Genomic DNA, 19,688 nt, shown 5'->3' on the forward strand with positions numbered 1-19,688 from the left:
TTTGAATTTGCACATTTTATTAAGATAATCAGTCATTCCTTAAGTTATTTCTTTGTTAATCAGAAAGCATCTTTGTGGAGAGACCACGCACAATCTGTATAGTTATATAAAAATACCTTGCCTCTCCTGAATGTGAGCTCCAAGTTGCCCTTCTCCCCAGCGAGGGAGCTAAAGCCCCATCTTAGGGGGGAAGCCAGGGGAATGTCGGGGGTAGCCCCCACCTAAGGGTCCAGTCTGAGGGCATCTCTGTGGCCACGTTGGGGAGCTTTTGGGTCACTGGTGCCGAGCAGCCCCAGGTCGTGGCCCCGGCCCCCACGTGTCCTGGCTCTTCCCAGGAGCATGGGGGTCTCATGTCTTCCTCCCTGACCTTGCACATGTGCAGTGAGCCCTACAGCACGGCCATTGCCGAGTCATCACTGTAGGAGGGGAAGGCCTGAGCGAGGGCAGCCGGGCCCCACAGAATCTCTTTAAGCTGACGGCTGGCAGGTGGTGGTGGTCATCTCCAAGAGCTTAGACGCCTCCCCTTGGCACCTGGCTCGAGGGCTCTGATGTTCCCAAGTCCTGGTCCTGAAGGCGTCGGTGGACAGAGGTTAGCAGGCTGCCCTGCGGGTGAGGCTCTGGACACGGAGCTGAAAGGCTGCGGTGCAGACGGGCTGGGCCCTCCATCCTCTGCCCTGGGGCACGGGCATCGGGACAGGGTGGGCAGGGCTCCTCCTGGCAGCTCCCCAAACACAGCCCACTCTGGCCCTGGCATTGGCATCCAGCTCCTGGCCCACCATCCGCCGGAGTTTGCCGGGCTATGGCTCTGGGCGTTAAGCTGCATGCATTTGAAAGGCTCGCTTTGGAAACAGCCTCCTCCAGGGCTGCCGGGTTTCTGAATGGCCCCCTTCTTTCCTCCCATGCGGCCAAGGCTGGGATGCCTCCATCCTGCCGATGCTCAGGGTGTCCCCGCCTCAGGAGCAGCCAAGGACACGTGCCTTCTTCTCTCCATTGCCGCCTATCTACCTGCCCCCGCCCCCTGCTCCTCCGAGAGCCAGGCCCAAGTTGCCTTCCCAAATAGGTGCTGATAAAATAGATGTGTCTATTGGGTGAGCCCCAGCAGCCAGGGTAAACACAGCCCAGGGTCCTTCCCAATAGCGGAGTCCATCCTCCGGCTGCCCCAGGGATGACCCTGGTTTGCCGCCGACAGCACCACCACCTGGGCCGGGCTGTGGGTCAGAGCGGCGTGGGGCCCAGGAGACCGGGCCCAGGGCGCGGGCACAGCTGCAGCTGCACACTGGCCGTGAACCAGCAGCGGGGCCGGCCCAGGCTGAGGTGCAGGGTGGTGCGGAAGGAGTTGCTGGCACACTTGGGGAAGATGATGGTGGTGCTGCGGAAACGCAGGGCGCGAGGGCGCGGCTCCAGGGTCAGCTGGCTGCGGTAGTTGCGCCAAGTGCAGTTGGGGGCGGCCACGATCGTCTCGCTGTAGGCCGTGACCGTGGGCACCGGTGCATAGAAGACCTTGTCCCGGAAGTGCTTCTCCGATGCATACTTGACCTCAGAATTGCAGCTGGTGGAGGGGAGGACAGGGGTGAGCTCAGGACCGGGCAGTCAGGTCATGATCAGAGGGCAAGGTGAACATGGAGGAGCCTGGGCTCTTGCAAAATGTCAAGGTCAAAAGGACAAAGAAGGAACCCTGCCGACTCGGAGAAGACTCAAGAAACGGGCCAACTACATGCCACATGTAGTTGGCGGGATCCTGGACTGGGATTAAAAATAGGCTATAAAAGGACATTTGGGGACAATGGGCGGAATTGGACTAGGCAGTGGTCGTGTTTTTAGCTTTAGCTGGTCCGATTTTGGCAAGCGGACCGTCATTATGTGAGAGGATGTCCCTGTTCTCAGGAAGGACACCAGCCGGAGTTATTTAGAGGTTCGAGGTCAAGATGTCGTCATCCTCCTCTCAAACAGGTCAGAAAAAATGTTTTGTTTATGTAGAATGAGTGAGAGCGTGTGGCTGTTCAAGCCAACGGGGCAATATAGAAACAACAAGGAATCAGTTCAACCGGGGTCCCCTATACTCTTCCTGCAACTTTCTTTACGTTTGAAATTTTATCAAAATAAGTTCCCCCAGAGTAGCGTCGGCTCCTCCAGATGAGTGAGCCCCTTTCGCTGCCCTGGGCTTAGTCACTCAGTAGTGTCTGACTCTTTGCGACCCCATAGACTGTATAGCCCACCAGGCTCCTCTGTCCATGGGATTCTCCAAGGAAGAATACTGGAGTGGGTTGCCATGCCTTCCTCCAGGGGTGACCCCCTCATGAGTGGCCAGCTGCTCAGCACCCCCCAGCTCTGCTCCCAGATCATCACACTGGAAGGTAAAGCTGTGGGGAGCAGGGGCTTCACCTGTCTGTCTCCTTCCCCACCGGATCCCACGGGTGATCCATGGGGGGATGGAAGCAGACTCCCAAGAGCCCAGGCAGCCCGCAACCACCCTGGCAGGGGCCTCTGATAATAAAAACTAAAAAGGATAACTTTTCGGGCAGAAAATTCTTTAAAGTAGACCCATTTGTCTCCTGGGAACATATCTAGAGCTGGAGGAGCAGGAGGCAGAGGGTCCCACATCCCTGGCCAGGCTAGAGTGATGTGAACAAATCCATCTGAGCATGCCATGGATATGGGGGCCAGACCCACGGACCTCAGACTGCACCTTCTGGAAGCCTGAGCCCCAGAAGCCCTCTCAGGAGGGCAGATGGCTGGAGAAGAGCACCTGAGGGGGTGGGGTTGTCATTCAGTCGTATCTGGCTCTTTGTGACCCCAAGGGCTGCAGCACGCCAGGCTTCCCTGTCCTTCACTATCTCCCAGAGTTTGCTCAAGCTCGTGTCCATAGAGTCGGTGATGCCATCCAACCATCTCATCCTCTGTCGCCCCCTTCTCCTGCTCTCAGTCTTTCCCAGCATCAAGGTCTTTGGTCACCTTAGCTCAGCAGTGCAGGTGCCACTTGAGATACCCTGTGATGGGAGGGCACCTAATACACTTCCGGGCAATGGCTCCTTGGGGGATAAAGGGGAAATTTTTAAATAACAATCAGCCAGGTTGGAGGTGAAGTCAGTGTGGAAATGGCCAAATGTGGGCCTGGGACGGTGAGGTGGAGGGTGTAGACAGTAAAGGCCGCAGAGTCTCTCCAAATCACAGCCATGCCTCCTCGGGGAGCATCACCCAGAAAGGCTGCCTAGAGCAAGGGGAACCTGCAGAGACCCCCAGCCTGGCCCCCCACCCATCCCACCCCCACCCCACCCCTACCCAGCCCAGCAGCCCCACTCACCGGATCTCTGGTGTGGGTTCTGGGTTCACCTCAATGCTCTCCCCAAAGAACACAGGCAGCATCCGGGGCCTCATCTCTCGTGCTGGGGTGCTCGGTGGGTGGGCGGGGGGCTGTGGGGAGAGCCAGGGATGCAGGGTCACATGAGCAGCCCTTCAGCACTACGGCCTCAGCTCCCTGATGGACACAAGAGGAGCTCCCCACACCCTTCCAGTCCTGGCTTTTCTGGAAGGCTGCTTCTGCGGGGTCCATCAGGAAGCCCACCCCAGAGTCCCTCTGTGGAATCCAAGCACTCTGATGCCCACTCACCCACTGGCCTGCCCCCCGCCACCAACCACCTGGTTCTCAGGCATCACTATAAAGGGACGTGGTCATGGCCTCTTTCTACAGTGCCCAGCCCACCTGAGCCCCAAGAGCCAGGCTCAGAGCCCTGTAGAACTGAGAACCCTCTCAAGGAGCCCCTGAGCCCAAGCCTCGCGAGCTGCCCCCCGGGATGACACTGCAGGACGGAGCTCTGCGATGGGCTGAAAACCACGCTCATCAAGGCAAGAGTTTCCTTCTTGGTACATGGCTGTGGGTCCCTCATTCAAATCCTTCGCCAGGTCCTCTTTGACCTCACCTGGATGAGGGATCACAGCAGTGGACACTCTTAGAGCGTGAACTGCACCAGGCACTGCTCTGAGGCCCCCGTGGATCCATTCATTCACTCACGGGATACGAGCTATTACTCGTATCCCTGTTGTATAGACGCTAAAACTGAAGCCCAGAGTGGCCAAGTAACTTGCCTGAGGCCACACAGCTAGGAAGGGGCAGAGCTGATGGTCTAGCTGCAGAGCCTGTGCCCTCGCCCACATTCCCCCACTGCCTCTCAATGCCCACAAGACTGGCGCTGTAGCCCCAAGACCTGACCTGTCACCCCCATGCTCAGAGCAAGCTTGCCCTCGTGCACAGGATCACAGAGCTTCCCATCCAGGCCCATATTCCGCTAGCCTTGGCCACGCCCCAGGCTGCCTCTGCGCCTTGGCTTATGTTCTCGGTACTGGGAACATCCTTTCCTTTCTCTCTGACTTGGTCTAAGGCGACAACTCAGAAACCAGCTTCCTGTCTTCCCGAACATCCTCTGTGGGGGTCCCTGGAGCTCCCACCTGCTCGTCTCCATTGCTGCGACCCCTTTGTGTGTCTGTCACCCCCAGACCACGAGCTCCTTAAGATTCAGGACCAGAGGACCACTCTATCCCCAGTGCCTGGTGCCTTTTAGACCCCGTGCTGTCCAAAGGCAGGACCTCACACGTGCAAAGCAGCACCCTGCTCCCCCACACACTTGTGAGCCCCTGAGCCAGCCCCATGCCTGTCTTTTAATCTGCTTATCTGCCTGTGATCACCAAAGCCACCTCCTCAGCTGATCACAGTGTCCCCAGAACACAGGCCAATGAAGGACCACAGGAAGAAAATACCCAAGACTTGGACAAACAAGGGGTTCCCCACAGGTCTCCAGCAGCTGTCCTCAGGGTGGTCCCATCTCTCCTTTGCTGGGCGTGGCAGGTAGAATAATGTCTCCCAAAATGTGAGGTCCTATTGCCCAATTCCCAGGAATGTGCAACCTTACGAGGCAAAAAGGCACTTTGTAGGTGTGATTAAGGATCTTGAGATGGGAAGACTGTCATGGAGTATCCAGTGTCCACCCCACCCCCCATCGTCACAAGGGTCCTTATAAGTGAAAGAGGGAGGGAGCGGGTCAGACTCAGAAAGATTGAGGCCATTACCCTGCTGTCTTAAGGATGGAGGATGGGACCACCAGCCAAGGAACATGGGCAGCCCCTAGAAAGTGGGAAAGGCAAGGATTCCCCCCTAGAGTGTTTGGAAAGAATGCATGCGTGTGTGCTCAGTCACTTCAGTTGTGTCTGACTCTATGCGACCCTATAGACTGTAGCCTGCCAGACTCCTCTGTCAATGGGGATTCTCCAAGCAAGGATACTGGAGTGGGTTGCCATGCCCTCCTCCAGGGGATCTTCCCAACCCAGGGCTCGAATCTGCATCTCTTATGTCTCCTGCACTGGCAGGCAGGTTCTTTACCACTAGCCCCAGCTGGGAAGCCCCCAGAAAGGATGCCTTGCCCAAATCCTTGCTTTCATTAATAGCCTGTGAGACCCATTTTAGACGGCTGCCCTTTGGAGCTGTACGGTATTCTTTACATTTATTTTGATTTTACTTGTTTGTTTTTGACTGTGCTGGGTCTTTCTCAGCACACATGCTCTTCGCTGTGGCACTCAGTCTTCTCTAGTTGTGGCGCGTGGGCTTGATTGCCTGGTGGCATGTGGGATCCTAGTTCCCTGACCAAGGATAGAATACACGTCCCCCGCATTGGTAGGCGGATTCTTACCCACTGGACCACCAGGGAAATCCCTGGAGCTGTAAGGTATCGAGTCCGAGTTGTTTTAAGCCACTCTGTGTGTAGCCATTTGTTAGAGCAGCGACAGGGGGCTCATACATCATGTGACCTGGCAAGCAACTCCCCACTCGGGGTTGCAGCCTCCTGGTCCCCAAAGTGGGGTGACAGGAGCACCTGCCTCACAGGCCGTAGTGAGGACTGCAGGATTCAAAGTGTGTAAATGAGTGGGACTGTGCCTGGCACTGAGCAAGCTCCATATAAGTGTGGGCTTGTATTCTGAATGCTTTTCATAAAGGGTCAAGAGACAGGGGTGGGGGTTCCTCTCCAGAGAGAGGTCAGTCCACACCCCCTTTTTAAGCTTGAGACAACCCTGCTCTGACCTGCCAGAAGCAAGCACGCATCATTCAGGAGATTTAAGTTTAAAAATAAAATAGTGATGGGAATTCCCAGGTGGTCCAGTGGTTAAGATTCCACACTCACTGCCGAGGGCCCCAGTTCAATCCCTGGTCGGGGAACTAAGATCCCACAAGCTATGCAGCACAGTCAAAATTTTAAAGAAAGAAAGAAAAAGTGACAAGATTTTGGAACTTCTGGTGTTCTCCATGGCTCTGTGAACTCAGCACTGACCTCAGCTATAAAACTCCATGACTTGATGTTCGTAAAAACCATGCTCTCTCCCTGCAAGACTCTCTAAAGTACGAAAGTGAGCATGTTAGTCGCTCAGTCGTTTCTGACTCTTTGTGACCCTGTGGACTGTAGCCCGCCAGGCTCCTCTGTTCATGGGATTCTCCAGGCAAGAATACTAGAGTGGTGAGCCATTCCCTACCTGAAGTATGGCACTCCCCCAAATGTGTGCAGTGGTTTGCTGAGCACCTACTGTGTGCTGAATACCTACTGTGCACCAAATCCTGTGTGGGTTGGATGAATCACAGTGCCTCCCAGGATTCGTCTTGTGGACACAGAAGAGGAGAGAGGATGATGCAGGCATGCAAGGGGCTGTGGATGTGGGTGCTAAGGTTTTCAGTGGCATCTCTAGGTGGAAGGGTAGAGGGAGGAAGGGGTAGCCTGCTACTGGTTTTCATCACCCACCCCCACCCCACCCCCACGAAAGAACAGTTCCTAAGCTCAGAAGCAGGGAGTAATTCTTTGGGAGGTAATGAAGAACCAGGTACCACCATCCCTCTCAGTTTCACTCAAGCCTCCTGATGAGAGCCGAGTGCATGTTTGGGGCCCTATTCTGGCCAGATTTCACTCCCCGACTGGCTGCCAGCAGAGGGGACTAGGCTGACTTCACATCATTGTCCCAAGGGCCCTGGTGAAAAACAGCTAAAATTCGTCCCACCAGGGAGTGCCATACAAGAGCTGGGGGAAGCTACTGAAAACCCAGACGGAGGCTGGCATCCAGGGACCTGGGCCATAGGACAGCTGAAGGCCACCCTCGCAGGGCTCCAGGGACCCGTGCAGCTCCTAGGTGCCCCACAGCTGCCTGCCTGGCCCCAGAAGCTTGGGGCTCAGTCTTGCAGCTACAGTGGCGGGCCAGGAAGGCAAGCCGCCGACCCTGTAAAAGCAACTCACCCAATTCCCCACCTCCAGCCCCTGGACACCCCCATGGGAGCCACCAGGGTAAGGGCGGGCTGTGGAAAGGGTTGGGGCACACGGGCCCAAGGGACCACTTCTGTTGCTGCACCTGCTCACCTGGCCCAGGCCACGTGGAGCGAAGAACACTCCCAGGCACCCTGCTCCCCTCACCACTCCCCAACCCGGGGGCAGCCATAGGCCAGCTTGTTTCCCTAAAGGCCCAGGTGCTTGCTCCACTATGAAGAGGACCCACTGAGAGACACCTGCGCTCAGGGAACCTGCTCACCATGCCTCAGTTTGTCCATCTGTACAATGGGATTATGCCATTTGTGAAGCCCACAGTCCGGGGTGCCCAGGTGTAGGCTGGCTAGTGTCCTCGGGGCCCCTTGAAGCCCTGAGGGGCAGGGCCAGAGGAAAAGCAGCTGAGTCTCTGGGGCAGAGGAGTGGAGAGGCTGAAGGCTGGATCCTCATCTCCCAGACACCACGCCCTCCACCCTAGGATGGTAACACAGTTGGACCAGCCCTCAAATCCTTCTGGGGACCAGAAGAGCCCCGTTCTGGCCTGGGGAGGGGGCTGGCCTGGCTCCCTGGTCTCCTGGGCAGGCAGGGCATCTGCGTGGGGACCAGGGAGGACTTCAGAGAAAGCAGGACCCAGAGAGCAGTGAGTCGCGGCTGCCCTCTGCCCACCAGGCCCCACCCGCCTTGCCCCGTGATTCATGTGTGAGGATAAATACTGGAAGTAAAAATACACATGGGCGTCTGGAGCGCTCCCTGTCTCTGGCTGCTGTACACAGCACGGCCCACAGGACAGCAATGAAAGATAAGCGCTGCTGGGCTGTGAGAGCTCCGTGCCGTGTGGTGACAGCCCAGCCTGACCGGGGGTCCCAGCCTGGCTGGCAGGGACAGCTAGGGACAGCAGAGGGGCGTTTGTCCCCAGCCTGGGTGACCCACAGTGGTCCCTCACCTGCCACTGCATGGAAGGTGGCTAGAGCCACGTGTGTCCCACGAAACTTTCTGCTCAGTCAGGGGGTATCAAGCCCCCATCAGTGGAGAGTGAGTGGCAGGAGGAAGGGTCCAGGGAGACCCCACACTGGCGTGGGGGCAGGGCATCCTCATCAAAGCCATGGGGAACCTTTGTGAGGGCTGAAATGGACCTTCTCAAGGCTGCTGACCTAACTGCTGGCCATGGTTTCTACTGCGATCAGAATTAAACTGATGATCTTCAGCATGTTTGGGGAGTTGAGACCAAAAGCTCCCATGGTGGGCTAAAGTGGACGTTAGCCTTCACCCATGAGGAAAGCGATTCAAGAAGGGGTTATTTATGCCCCAAGAATCCTCATCCTTTTTATGAAAGGCCTTGGGGATTGGTGGTCAATTCTGGGCTGCAGCGCGGGCAGGCAGCTCCCAAAGACTAGGTGCCCAACATGGAACAACAGAGGAGGTGAGCGGGGCCAGGCTGGGGGGCCAAGGGGACCCCAAATGGTCCAGGGGCTGACACTCAGAGAGTGAACCTGAGCAAAGCCATAGACCACAGGTCGGAGGCGGGGCTGAAGGACAGGCCTGCTCCCCAAGACAAGTGACCAAAGAGGCCCAAGCCACAGAAGGGTGCTGGGTTGGCTTGTGACCCCCACAAAGGTATATGTGTGTGTGTGTGAGTCACTCAGTCCTGTCCGACTCTCAGCGACCCCATGGACTGTATGTAGCCCACCAGGCTCCTCTGTCCATGGAATTCTCCAGGCAAGAATATTGGAGTGGGTTGCCATTCCCTTCTCGAGATCTTCCCAACCCAGGAATTGAACCCTGGTCTCCTGCATTGCAGGCAGATTGTTTATCTGAGCCACTAGGGAAGCTCCCACAAAAGTATGTTCACATCTTACTTGCTGGGACCTGGGGGTGTGACCCTCCTTGGAAATAGGGTCTTTAAGTAAGGAAGATCAAGTTAAGATGAGGTCCCACTGGGTGGGGGTGGGGCCTGATTCAATACGGCTGGGGTCCTTATAAAAAGAGGGAGCTTTGGACATGGGATATACAGAGGGAAGAAGGTCACATGGGGATGGGGGCGTGTGTCTACAAGCCGAGGCACACCGAGGCTGGCGGGCACCACCAGAAGCTGGGACAGGCGCACGGATGGGTTCTTCCCTAGAACCTCTGGACGGACGGTGGACCTGCTGACACCTGGGTCTCAGACTTGTGGCCTCTTTGTACTAATATCCCTCCCCTGACAGGAAGGCCAGGAGTCCCAAGGGCGAAAAGGACAGACCCATCTCCGGGTGCCCCTCCGCTGGGTGCCACTTTCCCAGGATGGTGGCTCCTGATCGCTCCCTCACCCCAGAGCAGGGCGAGGGCCTATTTGTCTTCTTTTCACACTAAGGCTCCAGGCGGAGCTTCTCAGACAGGTGAGCCTTTCACAGAGAAGCGGGGCTGTCAGAGAGGTCGCTGGGTTTCCGCTGGAGGCCGCTGTGTCCAGGATTAAGCAGATGGGGGCTGAAAGGAGCCGCCAGGGTTTCTGGCTCCTCACAGCCTTTCTTCCTTCACACAGGCTCCTCCCCCTGTGGCCTGACACACCTGGTTCTCTTCCCCGACCCTGCTCAGGCAACTGTGCTGGTCAGGGACACACCTGTGGGCCTGCTAGGGGGCCAAGAGGCTGACCTTGTCTTCACAATCTGCCATACACCTAACCTTCCACTTTTCTCTTCATTTGTCCATCCACTTGTCTGTCCGTCCCATTCATCCATCTATCCATCCACCCATCCATCCGCATGTCCATCCATCCATCTATTATCCACTGTCCATTTATCCACCCATCTGTCCATTTATCCATTCATCCATCCATTTGTCCATCCAGCCTTCTCTCCACATATGCATTCATCTGCCCATCCTCCCATCTGTCCATCCATCCATCTATTCATTTGTCCATACATCCTTCCCAATCCTGGGCCCTAACTGCCTAATTCCTAACTCCCTTCCCTCTCTGCCCTCATCCTTGGTTTCATCAACACAGACTAGAAACAGAGAAATGAGAAAATCCAAGCATCCTGGGGTGGAGGACTCTGGGGGACACAGCCAAGATCTTAAGACGTGGCTGTGACCAAGATTTCCAAGAGCTGGGCGGCAGCCCCAAGAAATTTTCAAGGATGGGGCAAAGACAGCCCACTCCCCATCACTAATTCTACCTGGATCTGGCCTCAAGGGGTGCCCTCAGAATCCAGATCCAGGAAACCAGCACCTCATCCTTCGGGAAATTCTCCAGCGGGCCACTCAGGCATACACTCGATGTATAAACAGACCCCTGGAGATGAGATGGGGGTGACGGGACCCAGAACACTGGCTGCTGGAGAATCCACATCCATATCTGAGGGGTAACAGCTCAGACCACCACCTCTGATCACAGTGGGGCGAGCCCTTCATCTGCCACAGGTGGTAAGCTCTCATCTCCCCCACCCCATGGTGGCTGTCCCCTCCAGTGGGCACCCAGAGATCATGACTTGAGATCCCAATGCCATCTGCACTCCCCCTAAGGGCGGTAAAGAGGGACAGGGCTAGTTGCCCGAACTGTCCAGGTTAACTTGGAGGGGTGGGTGTCTGCCAAACACACTCACTCAGCCCTCCTGGCAACATAAGCCTCTCCCCAACGATGCCCCCAAAGTCCCCCAGCTCCTTCCAGGCAGGACAGGGAGCTGGGGAGGAAGTACACGGGAGCTGGCGGTCCAGGGCCTGGGAGCTTGAAGGTGGTACAGACGGCTTCTGTCCTGTTCCTGGCTGTATCCCTCAGCGGGCCTGGCTTAAATATTCGAAGGATGAATGCAGCTGACAGGCAGAGCCTGGCTGGCCCGGCAGGTGGCCTTGACTGGCCTGGTGTCCTGCAGCTGAGCGGGGCCCCACCGCATGGAGATAAGACCTCTTTCCACCCTCCACAGAGCCTGTTCCACACGGGCCCCTCTCAGTCAAGTCTCTGATTTGGGTTTCTAAATTTGGGTTTCTAAATAGTCTGGGAACTCATGAGGCTCTCAAAAAATGAAAATAAAACAGCCACAAGTCCCTTTTTAAAAGACCAAATGGAATTTTACTTTCTGGCCTCAGCTGGGTATACAAGTCCCTGTAATGGCCTTGGCTGGCCTCACTGCGGCAACTCCACCATGCCAGCTTGCTTCTGCCTCAGGGCCTTTGCACTGGCCATTCCCTTGGACTGACACACGTTTCAGGCCTATGACCATGAGGGCCACTCTCATTTTTCTGGTTTCCATTAACTGTCACTTTCCTGACCACCCTGTCCACTCGCACCCACCTCTTTAAGGGCACTTAACAGTCCGTCTAGCGTTGTATCATGTATTTAAGTTGGTGACTGTCTCTCCCACTAGAATGCCAGTTTCATGGTGGCAGGGACCACCTTTGAACATCTTGTTCACCACTGTGTCACCCACGAGCCCCAAAACGGCATGACGTACAGTAGGTGCTCAGTAAGCATTGATGGAATGATTCCCAGATCTTCCTTTGGCTTGAGAATTACTAGAAACATTACCACCTTTGCTTCAAAAAGTGGGCAAGAAAAAAGAAAAAAACCTATGGTCAAGATAGGGTGGGGGTCGGGGGTTCACTCACACCCAGCCTGGTCCCCAGCGCCTTTTAGGTCTTGGGGGGCAGTGTTGCAGCCAGCCAGTTACCCTACATCCATGGAGTACTGTCCAGAAGGTAAGTTTAACTTATTCACAAAAAAGTAGGGGGAGAGGGGACCTCTTTGTAGAGGGTGAGCAAATTTAACATGCACGTCCAGCATAATAAATACGATGACAAGCCTGTGAGGACCTCAGTGACCTGGGGGTGGGGACAGAACTGCAGCTCACCCCGCCCCCGTCCGCCCGCTGGGGCGTGTGGCACCAATGTTGACCGGGAGGGCAGTGCCAGGAACAGGGTGTCAGAACAGAGGTGTCTACACCAGGCTGAACCCCTGGCCCCCCCGGGGTGCCAAAGCAAACCCGGCCCTGCGTGCAGCCAGCCTCTTCCTGGGCATTTGAAACCATCAGCTCCAAAACGCAGGAGAACTTTCTGTCCATTTGTGCAAGATTGGCAGCTGGTATTTTTGCCTACATCTGCTCCCGGGAAGCATTCTCAGTGCGTGTGTGTGTGCGTGCTAAGTCACTTCAGTCGTGTCTGACTCTTTGTGACCCTGTGGACTGTAGCCCACCAGGCTCCTCTGTCCCTGGGATTCTCCAGGCAAGTATACCAGAGCGGGTTGCCATTTCCTCCTCCAAGGGATCTTCCCAACCCAGGGATCAAACCCACATCTCTTATGTCTCCTGTATTGGCAGGAAGGTTCTTTACCACTGGCGCCATCTGGGAAGCCCCCCAGTCAACTATACTTCAATAAAAAATTAAACAAAAAATAAAGTATGTTTAAAAAAATTTTTTTAATAAAATTTTAAAACCCACGCAGATAGTTAATTAGCCACACAATGAAAAGTAGGATAATGCAAGGTTTAAGCATAGATACTCTGAAGCCCAATTTCCTGGGTTCTAATCCAGCAAAGTCACTGACCTCTCTGTGCCTCAGTCTCCCCCTCTGGAAAATGGATCTAACAAGAGCACCTACATACGTCATAGGGATATCATGAAAATGAAATGAGTTGGCAGAAGTAAAGAGCTTTAGGACAGTTCTTAGCACATGGGAAGGCTGTCTAAGTGCAGATGTCATTACCTGTGCACACAAACCCCCAGGTCTTGCCCTCAAGCCAAATTAAAAAGATTAGAGACACAGCTCAGTTCCATATCTGGCATCTAGTTAGCAAGGAGAGGGAAAAATAAAATCAACCAGGACAGCCAAGACAAGTAAGCCAGGTGCTCTGTTCCTGTGGCTGCCCCTGGCTGGCAGGAAAAGCATCCAGAAAACCTTCTACAAGGCAAATTCTGCGTGACCCAAAGAGTAAAGGGGAAGCCTGGTTCTCCGCCCCTATCCTCCAAGCCCCACTGTGTGGGACACCAGAGGAACTGAGTCCCATCGCGAGCAGCCCAAATAACCCCCATTCAACAGTGCCAAGTCTGAGACACTTGTGCAGGAAAGTTGGCGCGTTCCGATAACAGGATCAGTTTCACTGCCAACAGCCGGGGTCACACCTATCGATCCCTGGAAGTCCGGAACGCCTCTCCCACCCCCTCACCCACAAAGAGAGAGCAAAGTTCAAATTCAACACGTAATCTCGGTCTAAGACAGGGGTTTCCCAAACTTTGCTGCACTGGGATCGCCTGGGGAGGTTTTAAAAAATCCTGATGTCCAGTTTGCAGCCTCTAATAAATCAAATGAGAATGTCTGGAAGTACAAGGTGGGTATGGGAATTTTTTTTTTTTAATCTCCCGGAGATTCCCATGCGCTCTCAAGTTTGGGCCCCACCGGAGCAGAGAACCAGGGAGACACCAGTGACATTCCTGTCTGTAGGCAGGAGGCGGGATAACCATTCCTTTCGGTTCTGGGGAGATTTTCCAATGAGCAGGATGCATTTACTGCCTTGTGAGGGACCAAGCACTGCCAGGGGCCCCAGGAAAGTGGTGCCAGGCTGGAGTCCTGCTAGTACACCCGTTAAAGCGTGCAGAGAGCTGCAAGAATGGGGAGATGCCACTGGGCCTGGGAGCAGCCTCCGGATCTCAGTTTATCATTCCTCAAATTAGAAGGCACCCGATCCCGCCCGCATGGCTCCCGCCTGCCGCGGAAGGGGTGGGGTGGGGGGAACCCAGTCTCAGCCCAGCCACCAAGCGGGGAGACCCTGGCAGTCCACCTAAAGGTCCCACCGCCTCTGGCAAGAGGTAAAACTCTTGTGCCTCCGGACCTGGGGTTCCAGCCTTCCCCAGGCACCGCCTCAACTCCACGTCAACATCCCTCAAAATCCCGAGGAGGAAGGGTTCCTGTCTGGGTTTGGTTAAAAAAAAAAAAAAAAAAAGGCTTTCACGTTGGCAGCACAAGGGGAACAGTAAACAGGGAACCTGGGTCCATTGCTGCAGCCTGGGGTTCCAGCTCACCTCTGGGAAGACAACCTCTTTGAGAATTTCAGATGGTCCTCACCCTCTGTTCTTTTACTGCTGACAGTAAGACTCCCTAGAGAGGTCGGCAGCCAGGAAGAGGTCTGCAGGGATCAGGCTGGCCCACCCCCACCTAGGCGCCTCGATCCCCACCTGGGGAGCATGGCTGTCACTTGGGACACCTTCTAGGCTGGGGGGATGCCGGGATGAACCCAGGCCCGGCTCCTGAAGTACCCCGTCTCCTTGGGGGGTGAGGGGGGCGGGCACTGCCCCCCTTTCTGCCCGAAGGTGCGTGCTTACCGCTCTGGCCTCGCCGGGTCCGGGGGCCTCGGAGGAGGCGCCGGCGCCCCCAGCGCGGGCGTCGAGGATGCCAGGCGCCAACGAGTAGAAGGGCGGGCTGGGGCTGGGGCTGGGGGGTAGCCCGGAGTCGGGGCTGTCCAGCACGCCCTCCCGGCTCTTCTCCTTGAGGCTCTCCTCCATGCCCTGCAGATGCAGGTGGCCCACCATGTCTGGGGGGCGCGGGGCGCAGGCCCCCGGCTCCTCGAGGGGCTCCTCCACCGCGCTCCGGGGCCCGGGGCGGGCGGGCGGCGGCGGCGGGGCGAGGGCTGCGCGCGCCCGGGACCTGCAGGCAGAGCCGAGAGGCGGCGCGTCAGGCCCCGGGGCTCCCAGAGCCCCCGGGTTCCCCGACCGGCCGGGCCGTGCGCGCCGCGTCCAGGAGGGGCCGGCGGTCGGGCGCTCGGCTCTGCGCGCTCGGGGCGGCCGCCGCGGCGCTGCCACGCCGGGCCTGCAGCCCGCCCGCCGCCGCTGGCCGCGCTCCAGCCACGCCGGCCCGGCCTCGTCTCTGCGCTCCACCGCCCACGGCCCGGCCCAGCCCGAGGCGCACGCCGCCGCGAGGCCCTCTCCGCACCTTCCCGGCCGCGCCTCCTTTTCTAGGCGCCTCCTCCTCCCTCCTCTCTCCTCCTCCCGGCCCACCCCGCCTCCGGCCTCCTCCGCGGTGGGCAACCGCCCCGGCCGGCGCCTCCACCAGCCCGCGCCCGGGGGACAGCACAGCTCGACGTTATGTGTGTTTTAGTCGCTCAGTCGTGTCTGACTTCTTGCGACCCCATGGACTATAGCCAGCCAGGCTTCTCTGTCCATGGGGATTCTCCAGGCAAGAATAATGGACTGGGTTGCCATCCCAGCTCCAGCAGATCTTCCTAACCCAGGGATTGAACCCGGGTCTGCTGCATTGCAGGTAGATTCTTTACCATCTGAGCTACCTGAGAAGCCCTACAAGCCTCTGGCATAAACACCCTAGTGGCAGCACTAGGGGGTGATTCATGGGGTCCTCAAGCCATCTTAAGCAACAGCTGTAGTAGTAGTCGTGTCTGATGTGACCATTCGAGGTTCCCTCCCGCTCACTAAAGTCTATCTTCAGAGATCTCTGTTTTAGAAGGTCTGTAACTTACAACGGAAGGGGCGAAAACAAGATGCTTAAACGCTCACCAGGCTTCAAGACCTGTTCCTTGGCTCCTCTCTTTCCAACGCGACTGTCCACCCCCCTGTTGACCTTCTAAGATAGGAACCAGTGGCCAGGGGTACTTGTGTCTCCATTATCGATCATCCGAGGCCAACACACTGGGCCTTTGCGGGTGGACAGCACTGAGGGAAAATGGGGCTGGGAGAGGTGACCAGGAGATTAGAAATATGTCCTGAATCCTCCAGCATATTGCTGGGTGCCTAGTTTCTTCCCGGGCTTCCCTGGTGGCTCAGAGGTCAAAGCGTCTGCCTGCAATGCGGGAGACCTGGGTTTGATCCCTGGGTTGCGAAGATCTCCTGGAGAAGGAAATGGCAACCCACTCCAGTGTTCTTGCCTGGAGAATCCCATAGACAGAGGAGCCTGGTGGGCTACAGTCCACGGGATCGCAAAGAGTTGGACATGACTGAGCGACTTCACTTTCACTTTAGTTTCTTCCAAGCAGGTTCTTGCTCGCTGACAAAGGTCTCACCCGTCTTTCCTCTGTTTTCCTTCCTTGGAAGGAAGAAGGCACTTGCTTCTCTTTCTTCAGGTGACTGACAAGGGGGTCCTTACATTTCCAGCTCCCACCCACCCATCTACCCACACAGACACTTCCACACCATCCCCAGGTGAGCCAGCCTTCCATTCTGAAAGTGGGGACTTCAGATGACTGATAAAGGGGATCCTTACCTTTTCAGCTCCCAGCCACTCAGCCACTCCACAACACCTCCATGTGATCCAACCTTCCATTCTGAAAGCAGGGAACCCAGGGGCACCTGCAGGTTGCTTTGAAAAAACCAAAGGACTGTGGGAGAGGCTCATATTCTAGCTAAGGGAACAGAGATGGCAGGGAAGGTGTGAGAGTGTGGACAGATACACTAGTTGAGTTTCTCTTTGGTTGGTGTCTGCTCTTCAGACAGCCCCAGACTGAAGGCACCATCTTCAAGCATGTTCATCCCATGAGGACTGATCAAGCGCCCACTGTGTCTCCAGCCCTGGCTCAACCTCAGAACTACCCACAAGCAAGATAGTCCAGCTCTGGGGTGCCTAGTCTGATGAGTGGGGGAAGCAACACTGTGAGGTTCAGGGAGGAAATTAACAAGAAACTGCCAGCCAGAACCATCAGCGGGACAGTTTCTTGCTGGGGTGCTGATGGAAGTTGACTCTGAGAAGGTGATATTTTAAGATGAGTCCTGAATAATCACACATGAGCTGGAGGAAGAGAATCAGCCTTCCAGGTGGGGGACACCAAGGACAAAGGTGCTGTCAGTAGTGAGAATGCGGTTCATTCCAGGAAGTCCCAGAAGGGCAGGGTAGCTTCGAGTGTGTGTGTGTGGAGAGGGGAGGTGCATAGAGCGACACGTTATCATGAATTTACAATCCATTTCCATATCAACCAGGAAGATCATGGGCAGTCTGCTGCCCAAACAGAACTTTGAATATCTGGAGCATTCTGGAGGAAAAAAAAACAGAACTGACTGTTTGCTTCAATTCTTAGACAAGATAGGAATTCCTCAGCCTTGGGCTCCTTGACCAGAAAAACATGGGTGACTTATCATTCACAGGACAAAAGTGGGGGACTGCGCCTTCCAGAACATGGACACATTAAGATGCTCTTTCCTTTTCTTTTTTTTTGGCCGCGCTGCAAGGCATGTGGGATCTCAGTTCCCCAACCAGAGATCGAACCCACGTCCCTTACAGAGGACACTCATAATCTTAACCACTGGACTGCCAGGGAAGTCCCAAGATGCACTTTCCCCAAATGCTCACCCACTCGAGAGAGAGCTTGCATCCATTGCTGGAGAAAAATCTTTGACAAGAACTGATTGCTTCTTACCCCAGGCAGCAGCATCCACTGGGGGCGGTGTGGGGGGCAGACTTGAAGAGTTATTTTGACTGTATTTAAAGTGTTGCTCTGTTGCTCACCTGGAATTTTTTGTATTAAGTTTGACCTGTAAAACATTGCAATAAAATAGTATTTGTCATGATTTCTGAGTTTGGGACATTTTCTATTTTTTTTTTTGGCCATGTACTTATTCAGGATGTTAGTTCCCCGACCAGGGATCGAACACATACCCCCTGCATTGGAAGCTCAGAATCTTAACCATTGGGCCACCAGGGAAGTTCCTGGGACATTTCCTTAAATTTTGTTCTCTAGGCGAGTGCCCCACTCTCCTCTCCCTAATCCTGACTCTCTTGTGCCATTCAGGCTTATTAGAGGTGCCTTCACAACTGTGCCCACTTGGGTTCTGGAAGTTTCCTTGCACCCACACACAACTTCCCGTGAAATGTGGTAACACTGGGGATGTGTATACACCCAGCAGCAGGAAAAACATGACTACACTACAAACACCCAGTTAGCAGCCCACACAAACGACCCCGGTGACCATGACCTCTGACCTATTCGAGTCCACTGCTACAGGCCGAGGGCTGTCCATCCACTGAAAGCCCGTACTGTAAAAAGCTTCTGTCTCTCACTGTGCCAGATGGTCTGCAAATGTCAAAGAGAGGGGAAAAGGCTGAAATTTCCATAAGTTAGCTTGAGCCAGGGGCTAGCAGTGGGTGGCTGGCTGGCTGTCTTGGCTGGTCTCTGGAGGAAAGGGGGCTGGAATCTCGGTCACTGGAGGCCAGAAGAGCAAGAAGAGGGATCGTTCCAGATTGGAGTAAATGCTCTGGGCCAGGTGGTGTGGGTGGAAGCCGAGTTCGAGTCTGCAGGGACGCCTATGTGGGTCTAAGGGATTTGGACTTTATCTGCCTGAGGATGCAGAACATGTAGATTTTAAGAATGATATGGGATGTCCCTGGTGGTCCAGGGGCTGAGACTCTGAGCTCCCAATGCAGGGAGCCTGGGTTCGATCCCTGGTCAGGGAACTGGATCCCACACACCACCCCTAAAGACCCTGCGTGTCACAATGAAGGGCAACGATCCTTCGCACCCAGCTGAGACCTGGTGCAGCCAAAGAAGAAATAAAAAAGAATGAGCTGATGCAAATTGCTTCTGGAGTCGGAGTAAAGAGGGGAGAGTGGAGACAGAGAAAAATTAGGTAAAGTTGATATTTAACAGAAAAGAAATATTAGGGTACCCCTACTAGGGGTCCAGAAGTTGGTATCCAACACTGGAGAGACAGAGACCCAGGTACCACACACTTATGGGAAGAAAGAGGTTCGTTCAGCAGCTCAGGCAGTCACCTACTTTTAAGAAAGGTGACCTAGGGTGGTCCCAAGTTCCATGGGGCTCACCCAGCACTCCGGCCTCAGGGAGACTTCTCTGGAGCTGCTCTGTAAGGGAGAGAAGTTCAATGCTGGGAGAGGGAAAGGCCAACAGATGAAGAGGAAGCGCACAGAGGAGAAAAGGCTTTTTCATAGAGAGCCATGAGCCACTTGTTCCAAGCAGCAGTGAGCAACATTCATGAAGTGGGGCTGGACCTTCTGACAAAGGCCCCTGCACACACGCCGTCTCACCCTGGAGCCACGCAAACCACCCTCACACTCCAGATTCGCATGCATTCCTTCCAATTTAAAAGAGAGCAGCTCAATCCGTGGAGGCTCAGAGCGGGTGAGTGATTTGCCTGAGGCCACACAGCTGTGAAGATGAAAGCAGAGAGAGGCCTTAAGGATGGATATGGGGAAAGTTGTCAGTGGGTGCCATTGTACTGTGAAATGGGCGAAGCAAGACTGAGGTCTCAGTGCCTGGCAACGAGGCATTCCCCTGACCTGCACAGAAAACACGAAAGCAAGCAGCCCATCTGGGGAGCATGTTGAAGACCCCAAAGGCCCAGGGACTGGAAAGCAAAGATTTTGCTCATGTGACATAGTGATTGTTCACAGGTCACCTCCCAGCTTGCCAACTGCCCTGTAAGTTCCTCGAGGACAGGGCTTGGCACTCCTGTTTCCTGGTGGGCTGTGCACACCATACACAG

General features: G+C 55.4%; 1 protein-coding gene across 1 annotated transcript; it reads right to left on the minus strand.

The window, feature by feature from the left end:
• On the minus strand, positions 1-15,176 carry RFLNA (refilin A). The gene is made up of 3 exons (XM_086347309.1): positions 14,571-15,176; positions 3,302-3,411; positions 1-1,549 (listed from the first exon to the last, which is right to left on the minus strand). The coding sequence occupies exons 1-3, from the start codon at positions 14,775-14,777 to the stop codon at positions 1,216-1,218; spliced, it is 651 nt and encodes a 216-aa protein (XP_086203435.1). The 5' UTR covers positions 14,778-15,176; the 3' UTR covers positions 1-1,215.
• Positions 15,177-19,688: the final 4,512 nt, after the last annotated feature.

The sequence above is a fragment of the Bos grunniens genome, chromosome 17 (assembly GCF_055505025.1).
Source record: "Bos grunniens cultivar Pamir isolate PY7600 chromosome 17, Bosgru_T2T1.0, whole genome shotgun sequence".
In the NCBI taxonomy this organism is placed as follows: Eukaryota; Metazoa; Chordata; class Mammalia; order Artiodactyla; family Bovidae; genus Bos; species Bos grunniens.